Source organism: Pygocentrus nattereri, chromosome 23 (genome assembly GCF_015220715.1).
Source record: "Pygocentrus nattereri isolate fPygNat1 chromosome 23, fPygNat1.pri, whole genome shotgun sequence".
NCBI classification, from domain to species: Eukaryota; Metazoa; Chordata; class Actinopteri; order Characiformes; family Serrasalmidae; genus Pygocentrus; species Pygocentrus nattereri.
The window spans coordinates 11,773,434-11,792,344 of NC_051233.1; the positions used below are offsets into that span (position 1 = coordinate 11,773,434).

The following is an 18,911-nucleotide window of genomic DNA, read 5'->3' on the forward strand; positions in this document are numbered from 1 at the left end:
GGAAACCCACACAGACATAGGGAGAACATGCAAACTCCACACAGAGAGGACCCCAGTCACCCAGCCGGGGAATCGAACCCAGGCCCTCCTTCCTGTGAGGCGACAGCGCTACCTACCACGCCACCATGCCGCCTTCACTAAGCTCCGTAGTTTTGAATTTTTGAATGCTTTCCAACATGTGGTGACCTTTAGTTATGGCATGGTTCATAACATTTTAGTTTCTTTGTGACTTTATGGCTGTTGCTGACATAAAGTAAAAAGTTTCTTGAAAGCTTGAGGTGGCCATTGATCATTACATTAGCATAAACATGCCTTGACACTGAGGGGCCAGCAACTGAACTGTGGAACAAGTCTGTGACAGTCTCGTCCTCATATGAAGAACAAAAAGGAGACGTAACACCACAGGATTTTTATTTATTTAATTTTATATGTAGTTTGGATGAATATTTGTAACAGACTTTGTGTATTATGAAATTTTAATTTCCCAATCCTGTAGAGTTTTGTTCTGGTCAAATTTCAGTATTTACTGGCTAACAGAAACCCTGGTCCCAAACACCATGTTCCTAATGATAGCACCTATTGTCCTTATAGCAAGGACAGCCATCATCAGATCAGCAATAGAAGAAACATGATCAGCTATCCAAAATCTTTTAGCTCCACTAGAATACTCCACTTCATAAATCAATGCCTTCAGTCAACATCCATGAAATTTTAAGTCTGGACTTTAGATAGTGTGTTCTTATGCTAGCCTTTGGACCTTAGAGTACCTCAATGCCACCAACATAAAAAAAAAGACTCCATAAAAACATACCACAAGGGGGCACAACAAGAAATTTGAAGGATATAACAAACCTGGTGTTAAATCAATGTGTTTTAAAGTCTATGTACAACTCCAGGTTTGGTATGGCATGGAGAATCAGTATAATCAATGGAGTCAACCTTCTGTCCTGTTTTGTTGCAGGTTGTGGATGGAACTCCATGCTCTCCTGACTCCTCAGGGGTCTGTGTCCAAGGCAAATGCTCCAAGGCTGGCTGCGACGGCAAACTGGGCTCCAACAAGAAGTTTGACAAGTGTGGTGTGTGTGGGGGAGACAACAAAAACTGCAAGAAGATATCAGGACTCTTCACAAAACCTACGTAAGCCATCAGTACCTGAAGCATAGACACATGAAGATAAACAGAAGCCTGCATTCCGATCATACTAGCATGCTATTCCCCAGAACTTGGGTCACATGTGACATTGTAGCCAGTAAAATCGTCATGTAATTATTTAAAGCACTCAGACCATGTCTTCACATGTTCCTGTCTGAGTGATTTATTAAATGAGGGAATTACAGGGCTATGTTAGACAGGTGGGGGTAGGTGGTGCAAAACAAACAAAAGTCCAAAAGCATGCATAACCAACTTTGAAGGCAAACTGCATCCCTTTGTAGGAGATGTCAAATCAAATATTTTGATAGTTTTGGGTTGTAGTAATTGGCAGCACTTAAAAGAAAAAAAACTACAGAAGTTACAGAATATCTCTGACCAACTATAGCTGGAGAATTGAAACTCTAAACAAGTATATTTGTTTGTATCTGTAATTTTGGGTAAAGGTTTTTAATGGGCAAAATGTTTTATTATTAATTGACTGTGTCTTTAGCCTGTAGTCTTTAAGTTTTATTTGACATGTCAGACTTAAGTTTTGAAGTGATCAGCCACAAGCCATGATTTGTCACATTCACAACTATTTGACATACAGCATTATTTAACATGGATAATACAATGTGATAGTGCAAAACAATATTCATTGTGGCTGGTCAAATAACTTGTTGCTCTCACTTAGCACTATAAACTGTTGGTTAAGTTTACTGTAACCTCAAATTCCAGGCATGTTAGTATCACCTGGATTCATGCGGCCACTGATGGGAACTGTGGACCCTCCTTCTTGACGAGTAACAGCCTAAAATGTGTTCAAAAAACAAAATGGGAAGAATTCAAATAAATTAATGCAGATTGGTAAATAGTTGTATGAATCAAGCAAAACTCTGAAAGAGCAATTTCATTTTTATTTGCTTTAATATCTATTTTATACCTGTGAAACTTGGCAAGCTAGGAAAATATACACTATATTTCCAAAAGTATTCACTCACCCATCCAAATCAGTGAAATCAGTGTGGTACCGTGATACGATGCTACCTGTGCAACAAGTCAAGTCGTGAAATTTCTTAGCTACTAAATATTCCACAGTGAACTGTAAGTGGTATTATAACAAAGTGGAAATGATTGGGAACAACAGCAACTTGGCCACGAAGTAGGCCACATAAAATGACAGAGCGGGGTCAGTGGATACTGAGGCACATAGTGCGCAGAGGTCACCAACTGTCTGCCCTACAATCCCGGTCAATCCCTACAGATGTCCAAACTTCATGCGGTCTTCAGATTTGTTCAAGAACAGTGCATAGAGAGCTTCATGGAATGGGTTTCCACGGTTGATCACCATCACCAAGTACAATGCAAAGCGTCGAATGCAGAGGTGTAAAGCACGCCGCTACTGGACTAGAGCAGTGGAGACGTGTTCTCTGGAGTGACGAATCATGCATCTTCGTCTGGCAATCCAATAGATGAGTTTGGGTTTGGCAGTTGTCAGGAGAACAGTAATTGTCTGACTGCATTGTGCCAAGTGTAAAGTTTGGTGGAGGGGGGATTATGGTGCGGTGTTGTTTTTCAGGAGTTGGGCTTGGCCCATTAGTTCCGGTGAAAGGAACTCTTAGTTCTTCAGCAGACCAAAAGATTTTAGACAATTTCATGCTCCCAACTTTATGGGAACAGTTTGGAGATGGCCCCTTCCTGTTTCAGCATGACTGTGCAACAGAGCACAAAGCAAGGTCCATAAAGACATGGATAAGCAAGTTTGGTGTGGAAGAACTTGACTGGTCTGTACAGGGTCCTGACCTCAACCCGACAGAACACCTTTGGGATGAATTCCAGGCCTTCACATCCAACATCAGTGTCTGACCTCACAAATGTGCTTCTGGAAGAATGGTCAAAAATTCCCATAAACACACTCCTAAACCTGGTGGAAAGCCTTCCCATAATAGTTGAAGCTGTTATAGCAGCAAAGGGTGGGCCAACTTCATATTAAACCCTATGGATTAAGAATGGGATGTCACTCAGTTTCATAGGCGTGTGAAGGCAGATGAGCAAATATTTTTGGCAATATAGTGTATATCTTAGCTAAAGTTAAAGATGCTTTTTTTTGTGGGACATGCTCTTTAAACAGTTCTGTAAGACATCCTTGTGCCTGTGGTACCAAGTCTACTTAATAACAAAGCTAACTTACCAACCATTTTCAGGCACCATTAGAAAAGGGCCATGCAAATTTGTCATTGAAAAGGCGATTATGTTTTGGGTTCCACAATAATTTTTTCTTTAAAATGTCAACTAAATATTTGTTAATTTGTGCATGTTCTTATGTACAACTGCCCTAAACTGCCTTTTTTTCCCTCAGCCATGGCTACAACTTTGTTGTCATGCTTCCGGTGGGTGCTTCCAACATCGACATCCGCCAACGTGGCTACAAGGGCATAGTGAGCGATGACAACTACCTGGCTGTGAAGAACAGCCAGGGCAACTACTTGCTGAATGGAAACTATGTGGTGTCAGCAGTGGAGAGGGACATCCTGGTGCGAGGGAGCCTGCTCCGCTACAGTGGCACAGGCGGACAGTCTGAGACCCTGCATGCTGTTAAGCCTCTGGGGGAGCCGCTGACTGTAGAGGTGCTGTCTGTGGGCCAAATGACCCCTCCCCGCATCCGCTACTCCTTCTACCTGAAGCGGGACAGCAAAGAGGAAAAGACAGCAAAGAAGGTGGGCAGGGAACAGGCAGAAAACAGTGTCCTGGTCGATGAGGGCGGGATCAATGGGAAAGAAGCCGACCTCCTCATGGAAAAGCTCGCATCCTCTTATGCCAAAGAGGCCCCGCCCCCTGGGAAGTGGGCAGCAGCCAGGTGGGATGAATGCTCAGTGACTTGTGGGAACGGCCTCCAAAGGAGGCTGGTGCAGTGCCTTAGGGTAGACGGTGGCCCTGGAACAGACTGTGACCCAGCCAAAAGGCCCAATGCCATGCGGGTGTGTGGGGATCCCTGTCCCGTGTGGGAAATGGGTGATTGGTCTCCTTGCTCCAGGAGCTGCGGGAAGGGCTTCAAAAGACGCCCCCTACGCTGTGCCACCCAGACAGGGATGCTGTTGCCGAGGGAGCACTGCACAGGCATGAAGAAGCCGCAGGAGCTGGACTTCTGTTCGTTAAAACCCTGTTAATGACCCCCACCCCCACACACTCTTCCATTATCTCCTTTCATGGACTTGTCACTTTGTCAAATGATACTCGACAAAGAAAAAAAAAGATAAACGATCCAGGACTTTACTTGTTCTGGTGCATTTTGTTTTAAGTTCTTGCGTACTGCCTGCGAAAAGGGAACAACATGAAGAAGAAGAAAAATGTACAAAATGGTAAAAGGAAATGATCTCATATAACAGAGAGAGTAACCGAAAGAAAAGAGGTGGAAAGACAGGGTTAAACACGGTTGTAAACAGTGTTCTACCTCTAATTGTAACCCAGCTCAAACTAAACTTTAACCAGTTATCCCAAATAACTGCCCCAGTAATGATACAACAGACATATCATTGCTGTCCAAACCTCCGCCCCTAAAAAACAGGTATCTCTTTTCATGAAACTGTTATAATTAATGGACCACTAGAAATGTTCCAGAATAGTTTGGAATAAAATCTTTCTACATTAGCTTCCACTGAATGTACAGAAAGTTTTTGCCGTCTTCTGCAAAGTTACCATTTTGGAGATACTTGTTTTTCTTTGGACAGGGATGATATACTGTATATTTGTCTCTTGCTAGTATGATCCTGTTGAATTTGCAGCCAGGTCAGTTCACTGACTATACACAAGATTTTCCCTAAAAACCCTGCACTTTTATGTGAGCATTTGATAAATGACCATGGTGACACCCTTCAAAGAATATTTGCTGTTGAGGCCAACTCAAACACTGATAGTCTCCTGGGTCAAAAAATAGCATTCCACAGCTAGATAGCAAATTAGCACAGAAAATGCCCTTGTACTGCATGAAACTGGCTGCAACTGTCCTTCTTATGTTAAAGGCACAGACATGGTAGGGAGAGGCTGGTGAGATTAAACTGGGTTCAAGTTGGACATTAACAGGGTCAGGAGTGCGACACTTGCCTGGGGTACATGCTCAAGATGTTAGTAATTGCAAAAACAGTTTAATGATTTGATTGTTTTCCATCATCAGTGGTGCTCTCCACCATTTTATCCCACAGATATATTCTTAGTCCTGAGAATATTCTGGAGAAACAGTTGTTTAGAGAATGCCTTCAAATGACTCTAATGTTTATTTTGATTACAACATAAAACAATTGGCTAACGATTAGCATTGCTGCAGTATCTCCTATCTGCAAAATCTTGAGGCAGTGGGAATTGCTGGTTTGCCCATGCTTTATTCTGTGGGGAAAATGTGATATCTCTATCTTGTAGTTGAAAAACATGACAAGACCTTTTTTATCTTGGTTTTTAAACAAGTTAAAAAGACTCCATTCATCACAAAACTAGACACGTTTACATGCAGCATGATAATCCGTTAATAATCCTACTAATAGCTTTATCAGAATATATCAAGATATACACCTCAGTCGGAAGAGACTAGTCCGATTGAGGCCATTTGGAATATAATTTCTTTCTGATTGAATAAGGTTGTTAAACCTGTAAATAATCCATTAAGTAGAAGAATAACAGGCATGTAAACACCTGTATCTGATTCCATTCCCAGTCGGAAATTTCTGCGCATGTGTATTTGCACTGTAATGGGTGCATTTATAATAATAATAATAATAATAATAATAATAATAAATTACATTTATATAGCGCCTTTCACAAACCCAAGGTCGCTTCACATAGCAAAACAAAACAAAAAAAAACTATACAGAGGAGGAGGAAGAAAAATGTCTTTAAGTCAGACGTTCAACATGACAAGAGCCAGAAGCTGGTTAGGATGGCTAGTAGGTTGGGTCGCCATAACGCTTCAGTTGTATATAAGCAAATGAACGACAGTGAGTTCACATGAGCTGTATCTCAGATACATGTCGCCAGACGTCTTCCTCTTGCCCCCTTTAATAAGTACATGTGAAGTACGTTTTGCTGAGTCTGCCATAATTTTAAAGTCATTAAAAACACAAGTGTGTTGACGGTAAACTCAGGTAACACACTGCTGCTCGTCTCACACTGACTGGATTAACGTGATGCTCGTTGTCATAGTAACATCTACAGAGTGGTTCTCTACACATGCATACTTAAGAAGCCAGCTATAATGTATAACTGGAATATTTGCATGTAAACGCAGACACTGCGATTTAAAACATTGGTGAAGGCCACTTTAACGGGTCATAGAATAGGAGGAATAAAGCACCAAAAGCTGAAATGGAACTGAGAAAACTCTCTAAGTTAGTATGTTAGCTTTTCCAGACTCTCTCCAGCCCTCTCAAAAATAGGCCAAGATCACCTAACCAACATTTCACCACGTTATCTCCAACAACTGTGCCCCATGCTTTTCATCTCATTTTGTCATCCCACTCCTTCATCGTTTGTTTACTCATTTGTCTCAGTTGTACTCCTCCTCTCCTCCACTCTTACCATTGAGCCAGAGGTGCAGCTGCTACGATCAAGCCCTGTCTGGTACAGTTGCCATATTAACTAAGTTATTGTTACTATTAGAGTGATTTTTAAAGAAGAGGCAGCTTGCGGTGCGAGGTTGGTGCGGTTTCCGACGCCAACCTGCCGAGCTGTTCTTAAGTGTAAAATCCTGTAATGCATCATACAGCAAAACATATACGCGCAAGGTTCTTCAGAGCGACCATATCGTCCATCTAAAAGATGGTTCCTGTATTACTTGGAATGTTTATTGTTTTGTTTTGGTTTGTCTTTCTTTTGCGCTTTAGTTAGGCAAAAGATTTCAACGTCCTGCATGGGCTGCCTTGTATACCATGTATACATCCATCTGGCTGTGCACAAATAAGTCGTGTAAATACCTTTTTATGTCTTTTATTGAAATATGTATATGTTTTTTTTTTTTAACGCTGGCATTTTGAATTGTCATGACTTCAAAGGTATTTATTCCAAATAAAACATGTACAAACAAATCATTGTTTTGTCTGGATCTGCTCCCTTGTTTACTTCTCGTCTCAGTGAAATGACACATTGGCAGTAAAAGCCTTTATGGCAAACCTAAAAGAAGCAGCTTCTTTGGAACGAGTGATTGGCTTCATAAACATTCAGACATGACTAAAATCCATCTGTGGCAACTTTTTCACATTTGTTTTTTTTTTTTTATCTTTCAAGTTCACTTTTGAGGGAAAGAATGTCCTTTGCTCTCATCAGTTTCTATAGTTCTGTAGTTTCTCGCTTTGCCACAGAGTGAGTCTGTTTAAAGGATACTTCTTCACTGGAAGAAGGAAGAGAGGGAGGGAGTGATGGAAAGTGAGAGAAAAAGCACGTGGACCACATTTCAAGTGCTAGCATGTAGCAGCTGTATGCTCACTGTCCCAGGCCTTATAAGGCAGTTAGACTTCATTAGGTGAAGGGTATATATAGCCATTGGGAGAACAGTGTCAGGACCGAGAGCAGACTGGGAATATTACATCAAGCTCAAAGCATTGCCATGACAGTGGCTGAAAAATGTCTGATTTCAGCTGACCCACATACGAATATTGAAAAAGGACAACTATACAAGTTTTGTTTCTGTCATTCCTTCTCTCTCGCGCTTTCTCTCTAATACACAGTCAAATTCCTAGTCCCTCTGTTTTTCTCTTCCTGGCACTCATTCATCTGTTGCTTGCCTGAGAGGCTAGATGGTATAAGCAGTCACTAGAAGGTATATAAGCATTGCGGTTTAGATGTTAGCATGCAGACCTTCTATGTAACCCATTACAAGAGAAATCTTCTCGCAGGAGTAGTACAAAAACCAGAGGCCTGTTGCAACAGTTTCAGAGTCTCCATCCATTTCCAGGGGTCCTAATGGAAAAACTAAAGAACTAAATTGGGACAAATATTTTAGTTACATCACAGCCATATTGCTGACCAGCACTTGCAGCAACTTCAGCGACAACAGCAGTGCTTGTGGAGCCACTGTTGGTTAATAAAGCATGCTGACACACAAAAAGCTATGATGTGCTGTGTGGTTCAACCAATTTTTTGTAAGAGTGACCCAGATTAACAGGCTGGTTACTCATCTGCATGACTGGGCTGGCTGGTCGTTTCCTTTGGGAAGAAGCAGGATGAGACGTAGGCTTCCCTGCTGCCATTTCTCACTCCACATCTTCCTCATAGCTGCCATTGCTTTCTCCATGACCCGTGTTGCTCATACAGAGAGACAATGGGAAACGTGGGATCAAGCCAGAAAGCTCCTGCCAGGGGATGACAGGATAGAAAGGGGGGGGGGGGGGGACTGGATGGGAAAATAGGAAAATACGACCTCACTCATGCCGGCCTGTCCTGTATTTCCTGTTTGAAAAAGCCTGACCCATAAATCTTGTCTTCCTCTTTATATTTTTATAGTAATTGTTGAAAAATGTTATTTACCTCATTTTCCCTTTTGCCCTAAATGCAGTCAGCCAGGACATGTTTGGTATCTGTTGATAAATGGTAGGGTTATAAGCTTCCATTGCTTGTTAGTTACATTAGCCTTGTAGCTCCAGTGGAAAGCTAAAGAGGCAAAGTTCACATAACAAACCTGTCTTGGCTGATTGACTACATTTGGAGCAGTGGTGTAAATCGTTTTAATGACCCTATGTACAGACAAAATAAAGTTATCCTTGCTTTTGCCCAGTTTAGGTCATTTTACTCCACTGCCATTTGTTTCTCATTGTTCTCAATGTCCTGCACAAACTGGCAAACTGTCTGCAACTGCAGGGGAAGGAAAACAGAACAAAGGCCATTTTTGGGTAAGAGAGACACAGTCATCTGTTCAATTCAGCTCAGGGATCCTCAGCAGGTTCTGAACTCAATAATATTTTTCATTCATTTTAGAGTGATCCGAACTCAGTTTTTTGGCCAATGAAAATCTTAGTTTTGCTACTCAGATTCCACATTTGGTAAGAACTCCACAGAGTAGACTATCCCTATAAACTCTGCAAATGATTACGGTAGGTTGTCCTTCCAACAGCTAGCAAATAAATGGGAGAATCAAAGGAAAATGTCTGTTTGAATTTATAAGATCAAGCCTAAAGGTGCATTGCTCCATTGATGTGCGGGTGGCCAAACACCGGTGACATTTTCATGAAGTCCAGCTCCTCGCTTGGGTTGGTTTAAATGGCCTCTTCCTAATGCCGTTGGAGGGGAAAGCCTCGGAAGAGAATCAGAGGAGACTAATGAAGCTCCGTTCACTAGCCTCAATTTCAGCCATCATGAGTTCCACAATGACATCTGGACTTGGTTTCCTTTGGAACTGAGCGGCCTGTGCCATGTTTTACTCACAGTAATTCCCCATCACTTGGTTACTGGGTTTGCTCACTTATTTATTTGAAATTCACTCCCTTTTCCCCAAAGTGAGCATTTCCACTGCAGTATTTCTTCATGTACTGTCAACTGGAAACTGACTGCTGAAATTTTTTTAAATCATCAGCAATTTCTTTCATGCAAAGCTTTTAAGCATTCAATACCCCACCAAATGCCCCAATGTGGAGGAAGTTGCAGGGGGACAGGGTCATCTGGGACTCTCTGCTCTCACAACTGATACACCCTGGACAGGTCACCAGTCTGTCGCAGGGCAGACAGACAGTCACTCACACCTAGGGGCAATTCAGCATGTCCAATTGGCCTGACTGCATGTCTTTCGACTGTGGGAGGAAACCCACACAGACACGGGGAGAACATGCAAACTCCACACAGAGAGGACCCGGTCACCCGGCAGGGGAATCGAACCCAGGCCCTCCTTGCTGTGAGGCGACAGCGCTACCCACCCCGCCACCGTGCCGCCCAACTTCTGACATAAGATACTCAATTTATTAAACTTATTTTATTAAGTCTCTCTTTGTACATGACAAGTTGTTAATGCTTTTGATCATGTAAAAGTGTTGAAGTGTCGATGGGTGTGATAAAACTCCAAGGAGTTATAAGCAATAATTCATAATGATAAATAAAGATTAAACAGGACTTTAGAGCATTCACATTGGGGATTAAAACATTTTATGTGAAGATAAATATTAGCACACTTATACTTGTGCCATTCTGAAAGACCTAGTGTAAAAGACAACGAGTCCTCATCAGCACATATGATGCTCTCCACATATGATACCTCCACTGGTAGCCCCTTAATAGTCCTGGCTCATTACATACTATGGCTTATTACTCAGTATCTTCAAGGACTTCAGTGCAAGCTGTTTGAAATGTTCTTAGTTTATAAAAGTGCATAATACAACCCAAATTCCAATGAAGTTGGGATGTTGCGTAAAACATAAATAAAAACAGAATACAATGATTTGCAAATAGTCCAACAGTTTAAGAACAACGTTTCTCAACATGCAATTGCAAGGAATTTAGCGATTTTATCATCTACAGTCCATAATATCATCAAAAGATCTGGAGAATCTGGAGAAATCTCTGCAAGTAAGCGGCAAGGCAGAAAACCAACATTGAATGACCTTCGATCCCTCAGACGGCACTGCATTAAAAACCGACATCATTCTGTAATGGATATTACCTCAGGGCTCAGGAACACTTCAGAAAACCACTGTCAGTGAACACAGTTCGTCGCTCCATCTACAAGTGCAAGTTAAAACTCTGCCATGCAAAGCGAAAGCCGTATATCAACAACACCCAGAAACGCCGCCGGCTTCTCTAGGCCCGAGCTCATCTGAGATGGACTGACGCAAAGTGGAAAAGTGTCCTGTGGTCTGACGAGTCCACATTTCAAACTGTTTTTGGAAATCATGGACGTCGTGTCCTCCGGGCCAAAGAGGAAAAGGACTGTCCGGATTGTTATCAGCACAAAGTTCAAAAGCCAGCATCCCTGATGGTGTGGGGGTGTGTTAGTGCCCATGGTGTGGGCAACTTGCACATCTGTGAAGGCCCCATTAATGCTGAAAGTTACATACATACAGGTTTTGGAGCAACATATGCTGCCATATAAACAACGACTTTTTCAGGGACGTCCTGCTTATTTCAGCAAGACAATGCCAAGCCACATTCTGCACGTGTTACAACAGCGTGGCTTCGTAGTAACAGAGTGCGGGTACTAGACTGGCCTGCCTGCAGTCCAGACCTGTCTCCCATTGAAAATGTGTGGCGCATTATGAAGCGCAAAATATGACAACGGAGACCCCGGACTGTTGAGCAACTGAAGTTGTACATCAAGCAAGAATGGGAAAGAATTCCACCTACAAAGCTCCAACAATTAGTGTCCTCAGTTCCCAAACGCTTATTGAGTGTTGTTGAAGTTCATCTGTTTGAACATTAAATATCTTGTCTTTGTAGTGTATTCAATTGAATATATGTTGAAAAGGATTTGCAAATCATCATATTCTGTTTTTATTTATGTTTTACACAAAGTCCCAACTTCATTGGAATTGGGGTTGTAAAACCTTGGGCCTGCCGTTGGACGCTGGCTATGTAAGGGGTTAAACCCTATTCTTTTTCTGAGTACCTTGTCATGCCACCCTTATGAAGCTTTGCCTGGAAGCAGGATCTATGAAGAAATATTTAGAAGACCTAGAACAAATCCCTCCAAACAAATAAGACAGCCTAGCCATTTAGAGGGAGGCTGCTCTCGTTCTCTTTAGCCAGTGTAGAACTTGGACTCCCCAGAAAGCTCACCAAATGAAGCAATGCAGGAGGCGCCACAAGATCCATCTCAATTACTGTGCCCTGCCAGTGGATCTTCCTGGCTTTCCTGCACCATGCTCCAGGGATTTCCAGCTAAGTTTCCCTCCTGGCCTCATACCGTGGCTGACCTGCAGAAAATTCCCTTGGCACAGGGTCACAACCTTCCTTTGAAACTTTGCATGTGTGGTCCAATGGACAAAGAACACACAGTGTACCGTACTATATGGAACGTTCAGCCGCCTCCGCTGCATCCTGGTTCAGAACCTCGTTTACTGTGTAAAAAAGATGAAACAAAATCCCCAGAAGCTCCACAACAGTGGTGGTCTGCGAATGGACGCGGTCAGGAAAAGATGGATTTAATGGCGTCAGCAGAAACAAGTCTGTTGATTCTCAACAAGCCATTATGCAGTTGTGTTTGAAGGTTAGATCATAGTGCAGAACTTCTCACGTTCATTAAGACATCTTGGCTCTTCAAAGTGGGACTGACTGTTTTGTTGCGTGGGGGTTAATCACTTTTGTATGAAGGATGTAAAAGTGATCATAAGCAGTTGCCCTACGAGATATTGGCTAGGCACTGGTCCAGATTAACAGCCTGAAAGAAACAGTTTAGAAAGTTCAGAAAATTCCCTCCAACTCTGACACCCACATTTCCCCCCAAACATCCTTTCAAAATAAATAAATACAATTTTACTAAATACTCCTTGCTGTTGTTGTTCCCACTTTTCTTTGTAGCTTGTAGGCAAAATGGACATTAAACACTTCAAAATGGATACTGACACTAAAGCCACTAAAGCCACTAACTACACATATATATCATACACATATACAGTAGAGTCTGGGTGCCCCTGTTTATGGTCAATTTATGTTTTTATGATTACACATCCTCTACAGAAAACACACTTCTGCACATTTTAGTGCATGTTTACTGCTTATTTGATGAATTCAACACATTGAAAAACACATACAATTGTCCCATGGAAATGTCATGGCACATTTTATAATGTATGTTTTATCTGCATATATGAAATGCAAAGAAATAGAAATTGTGTACTAAAAGTTGAAAGAAAACATCATCTTGTGGATGTGTGGTTATTTTTCAACAAGGCGTGTAATTTGATTAGGGTTATTCTACAGGGAGATTCACTCGAAAGAGGCCCTGAATATTCTGTTGTAACTCCTGTTAGAATGAAGCAAACTGAACCAAAAAAAAGATGCTGCATACCAACGTAGTGTAATCAATTGCATTACATGCAATGCTGGAAGTGATCTCCGTTTTCTGCCAGACACATGAAGGCGTATGGGGATATGCACCTGGACGTCGCAAATGGAGGTTAAATGTTGTGACGGCTGTCCAGCAGCTACCTCATCACTCAAACTCAGGGGCATCCTAGCTTGTTCAAAGCTCCATACACTGAGGAGCACATTGAACATTGTTTCGCTCAGATTGCTTCATCCTAGAAAGAGATATTACCGAATATTTAGGGCCTCTTTTGAGTGAATCTCCGTGTATGTGTTGCATAGGATTGTACATATACACTCACTGACTAAATATAATATCAATTTTTTGGTATTTAGTGTGCCCACCCTTTGCCCATATGACAGGAGACTTGCTTTCAGATCTTTCCACACCTCCAAAGTTCAGTCTTAGAAGGTTGAATTTTCTGTTTCACTCTTAATAGTCCCACACATTTGGTGATGTTAAGTTCACTAGGATGGCCAGCGAGTTTTCTAGTTTTCTTCCTTTTTTTGATTGATTAAATTTTTTTTTTGCAAATGTATATTAAAATTGTGTAGATATCTGGTCTACTGAGTCAGCATGACCCTCTAAACTGACAGTGTGTCTTTGATCAACATCTCGCTAGTGGAATTTGTCCATGTTTTATCATTTTTTGGATGATACATATACTGGAAATTGCCAAACATCAGCACTTCTCATTTCCCAATTATGTCAGGCATGATTTTAATAAGCAACTTGGTTCATGGTTTATTGACAGTAATTATTTTCTGCTTGGTGACTGTTTCTGATCAAGGTCTGTTCTGAGAATGTGTTTAGGAGGGCACACCACATTTACAATTATGGTTTGGTTTGTCACAAGGTCTTCGCAGAACTTTGCAGAACTCCATAATAATGTGGTAGTGTTGGTAATATTTATTAAGAGAAGCACTTATAATCCTTAATGTAGTATCTATAGTCAGCAGTGATTTATTCCTTCCAGTGTTAATGGGCCTAGGTTTGGTTACACAGTAATTCTGAAAGCAATTGTGGCCCACTAAAGAAATTGTTAGATACAAAAAAAAAATCATGGGAGGAAATGAGGAAGAGGTTTCTCATGGAAACTAAGAGGGATTTGCCTAAAACATTACCGTATCATCTGATCCTACATCAAAACAAAACTAGCACTGGCAGATTTTCTGTAAACGCCTGTCATTGGCAGGACTGTGGATCATAAGTGTAGGAGTTCTACATGCAAAGCAAAGGACTAAAGTTTGTTTCTCACCTATCCAGTCTGTGGGAGAGGATTCTGTGAACATCTGTAAGGCATTTTACTGACTGGTCAAAGTCCTATATCCAACAATGTCACATGAGATCAAGCTATAATGTAGCGTAAAACTGCATATTATCCTGTGGTAGCTTTCTAATGAACTCTATATGCCACGTGGCCAAAAGTATGTGGACACTTGAAAATCACATCCTTATATGCTGGTTGAAGTTCTCATTCTGAAACCATGGGCACTAATGTGTTTCCACTTTGCTGCTAGAAAAGCCTCCACTCTTCTGGGCGAGCACTCTAATGGATTTTGGAACATTTTTGTGGGGTTTTTCTTCTATTCAGCCACAAGAACATTAGTGATGTTGGGTTATAAGGCCTAGCTCACAATTGCTGTTTCAGTTCATCCCAAAGGGGTTGGATGGGGTTGAGGTCAGAACTCTGTGCAGGCCAGTCAACTTCTTCCACACAAAACTCAGCAAAACGTCCTTTATGGACCTTGCTTTTGTCAACTGTAACAACTGCAATTTCCTCTGAGATCAATAAAGGATTCTGATTCTGATTCTGATTCTGATTGTGTGCTGTCAAATTAAGTTTTCACAACCACAAAAAAGCCCCAGACTGTTGTTCCTCTCCCCCCAAACTTTACATTTGGCACTACACATTCAGGCAGGTAGTGTTATGTCTGTCAGAACTCCATATGGTGAGAAAATGCACATCTACTGCTTCAAAGACCTATGGAGGCATGCAGCTGGCAAATGATGATCTTAGGCTCATGCGCAGCTGCTAAGCCATGGAAACTCAATCCATAAAGCTCTGAAATGCTTGGTGTTGAGTGTTGTAACCAACACACCATTTACACATACTACACACTTTAGCCCTCAGTGGTTCCGTTGTATAATCTTTTTGACATTTCCACTTCAAACGAACAAAACTTACAGTTGACTGAGACAGCTCTAGAGGAAATCTGTTGACTTGTTAAAAAGGGTGGCTTCCTGACTGCCCAACCAATTCTACTGCCGGTGTTTGTCTATGGAGATCGCATGGCTGTGGGGTTGATGGTGCTTATGCACCTTTTAGGAATGAGCTTGGCTGAATAGACAGCTGTATTTGTATTTCTAACTCAAATCAAATATTAAGGGGGAATTCTACTAATTTATTTTCAAACTTTTAGCATATATAAAACTTCCAGATGTAAAAAATACATCAGAGTGGTTTGGTGTAAACTGCTGCAGTGTTGTGAAACTTTTTTATATGCATTTTTTTATAATGATGGTGATAAGAACCCTAAGGCTGCAAGGTATACAACACCAATATAACCAGTGAACCGATACGGTTTTTATATCATCGCTGTCCAACGAAAAAAACAAGGATCTCCAAAATGCTAACATAACAAGATAAGGCTATAACATTATTTATTCAACTTAAATAAATATAAAGAGATCTTATCTGAAGCAATTTTGAAGCCTTTCTATTGGTCTATTGGACAGCAACAATATGTAATGCTGATAAATGGTAAAATAATGATACATGTACCTCTCCACAATGAGCATATATTGTAAATATGTTTAGGCTAAAATCTATGGCTTAAAATGTATCATAAAACAATCATCAGGCAGCATATTCATAACCATATAATCGTGTAATATCTTTCTGTGAAAGAAACTTTTATAAGCATTAAATCCTTCAGACGTCTGGTTCCTATCACCAACACTGTGAACAGTTTTTAGAGCGTTTCACGTCAACCACCTTTGTAAATAAAAAAATCAGTAGAATACTGAAGAACATTCTTCAAGTTTTGCCTTCTAGATTCCATCCCCTACCTTGCCTAGGCATTTTAATGACACCTGTATCTCATTTGATCAAATATATATATATATCTGTCTGGTTTTCATTTCTTGTGAAGCCTTACTATTCCTAATCTTCTTATCTTGGTTTCTGTCTTTTCTTGGTTATCTGTCTTTATTTATGTATATGTTATGGATTTGCCTCATCATGCCTGTACAATATAAATCTATTGCGTCTGCAAATGACTTCGATTTTTTGGAGAGACACCATAAATAAAATGACTAATCATACATCGGCCTGCCTCCCTTCTGCTACAGCTCTGTAGAACAACGGCAAATTAAATGCCATGTTTTATTGCCCGGCGATCTTTTCCATAAACAGCGATGTGTTCTGTCCTGTTTCAGAATGCAAGTGGTGCTCAAGTGTGTGGTATCCATAACAGTTACAGTGCAACTGTGACATCATGCGTCACAGTCACACCCGATAAGCTGAATCGCCGTGGAGAGAACTGTTTCACTCCATGTGACTGTGAGCTGTCAAGCTATCTCAAATAAACATTCTTATGTGGTTTGATGGACTTAGCAGGCATCTTGGAGCCCATACTTTGGTTTATTCTCATGCACACTTAAATAAGAAAGCTCTGCAAGGGTTCTTTAATAAAGTGATGGTTCTATTTAGAACCATGTGCTGTATGTTGAACCATTTGCATGCTAACTGATGGAGAATGCATTGCATATGGTTCTGTGTAAAACCTTTTTATGAAAATGGTTCTATACAGCACCGAAAAGAGCTCTTCTATTGTTACAAGCTTGACATCATAATCGCATAGAACCATTTCAACACATTCTACATAGAATATATATATATATATATATATATATATATATATATATATGACACCTTCATAGCCACCACAGAGACTTGTATAATCCATAAATATCCATAAATAATCAATAAAATCACTGTTTATTTGTTTATTTTATATATATATCAGAATCCAAGTTCATAGTCACAAAACAGGCAGGGGTCAATTCCAAAAGGAGCAGAACCAAGGGCAAAATAATCCAAAATCCAAGAGGGTTAGGCAAAAGCAGTGTCAAGAAAAACAGGCAAAGAGGTCAAAAACAGAAGTCAAACAAGAAACGCAAACAGTCTAAAGGGGTAAGGCAAGAGGCAGAGTCAAAAAACGTTATACCTCACAATTAGCTATGACTAAAGCCCAGGCTTATAGACTAAACTAAGAAGGTCATATAGCATGAGGCACAGGAGATGAGAATCAGTATTGAAGAGATCTAGAGCGTTGACTGGATCATGTGACTTCCCAGAGGGTTCTGGGAGATGGAGTCTGAGTGAGACTCTGTGTGTGAGGAAAGCTCAAGAGTCATGTGATTTCCCAGAGGATTCTGGGTGATGGAGTCCGTGTTCATCTTGGAGCTCGACGGATGTGTGACAATACATATATATATTGTCCAGAAAACTATGCCCTCTACCTTTCTTTATTTTCATCTTTACAGCCAGGTTAACGGTGCTTGCAGTCCACTAAAAACTATAAAAACCGCTTCTAATTGGGAAAGTGTGCCATTTAGACCACTTTGTGAGTGTAATCATAGCAACTTAAACAATCCATGGTGGTAGGCTTTTCTGTTGTTTTTTTTTGTTAAGCTTTTATTTTCTGGCAGTGTTCAGATGTTAAATCAAGGTAAGATATTGAATTATTGGAGGGAATTCGTAACCATGGTAAGGCTTGTAACTGTTAAACATGTAAAGTGGAACAAAAAAATATGAGTAAGAAATTGGTGAATAGAAAGCAAATATGTGTAACCATGGTGGTAAGCATGTTTGTGACTAACACAAGTATGAATTTGGTGAGTCATACTCTAAAAGCCAACTCATGTATAAACACTGTGCGATGTTAGCAGTTAGCTCATCAGGAAAGATTTGGCCAAAGCTCGGAATGATACTAAATTTCCATGCCACGAAGCTTCATCAGATTTCAGAAACCTAGACTCTCAGAGTAGGTTATCTTGATACTACTGTCAAATGATGTTGCTTTTATAGTGGAGATGTTTTGTTATGACATATCTATATTACCAAGCACAAGATATAAGAGTGAAGGCCCTTACAGGCTTGTGCTTTCTGAAATTTGAGCTAACAATGAGCATTTTGAAGTTCAGTTAGAACTGCGTCATCGAAGAAAATATTAGTTTCCATTTGTAAGTTATATTTGGGGGTATGGCTCTGTTCTAGGACCATACATGGAAAGCCTAAGGCAGGGAGAGCAGCGGAAAGACTGCAAAGTGGCTTGCAGAGGAAGAGTGAGAACGGGCAGGCTAAAGCAGCTTAAATAAATGCCCTGACAAATTTAGACAATTATATGCAGAGCAGATGATCAACTGGTGACCAATGCTGGTTGGAGATTGGGCCAGAGCTTGACCTTAAGACCTACCTGAACTAATGGCATGCTCAATTTTAGTCAGAACCACTTTATTAAAGAAATTATTTTGTTTCCATTTGTAATTTGTATTTGGTGGTATGGATTTGTTCTAGGACCTCACTGCCCTTCCGTGAGCAGCAAAAAGACCCTCAAAATTACCCTACCGGGCAAACCTCCAGCCAGCAGGAGATTGCGAAGAGGCTTATAGAGGAAGCAGAGAGAATGGGCAGATTTAGCCAATGTATGTGTAAAGGTTTAAACAATGAAATACAGGCTTCCCCTGAGAGGCATGAAGTGCAACTTTCATGTTCTCATTTTAA

General features: G+C 40.8%; 1 protein-coding gene across 1 annotated transcript in view; it reads left to right on the plus strand.

Moving 5' to 3' along the window:
* The window catches only part of adamts15a (ADAM metallopeptidase with thrombospondin type 1 motif, 15a), a 28,748-nt gene extending 21,543 nt beyond the window's left edge, over positions 1-7,205 (plus strand). Inside the window, exons 7-8 of the mRNA XM_017701773.1 lie at positions 962-1,137; positions 3,491-7,205. Coding sequence (XP_017557262.1) covers positions 962-1,137; positions 3,491-4,298 — 984 coding nt within the window. The 3' untranslated portion in view covers positions 4,299-7,205. The remainder of the gene's footprint in view (positions 1-961; positions 1,138-3,490) is intronic.
* Positions 7,206-18,911: the final 11,706 nt, after the last annotated feature.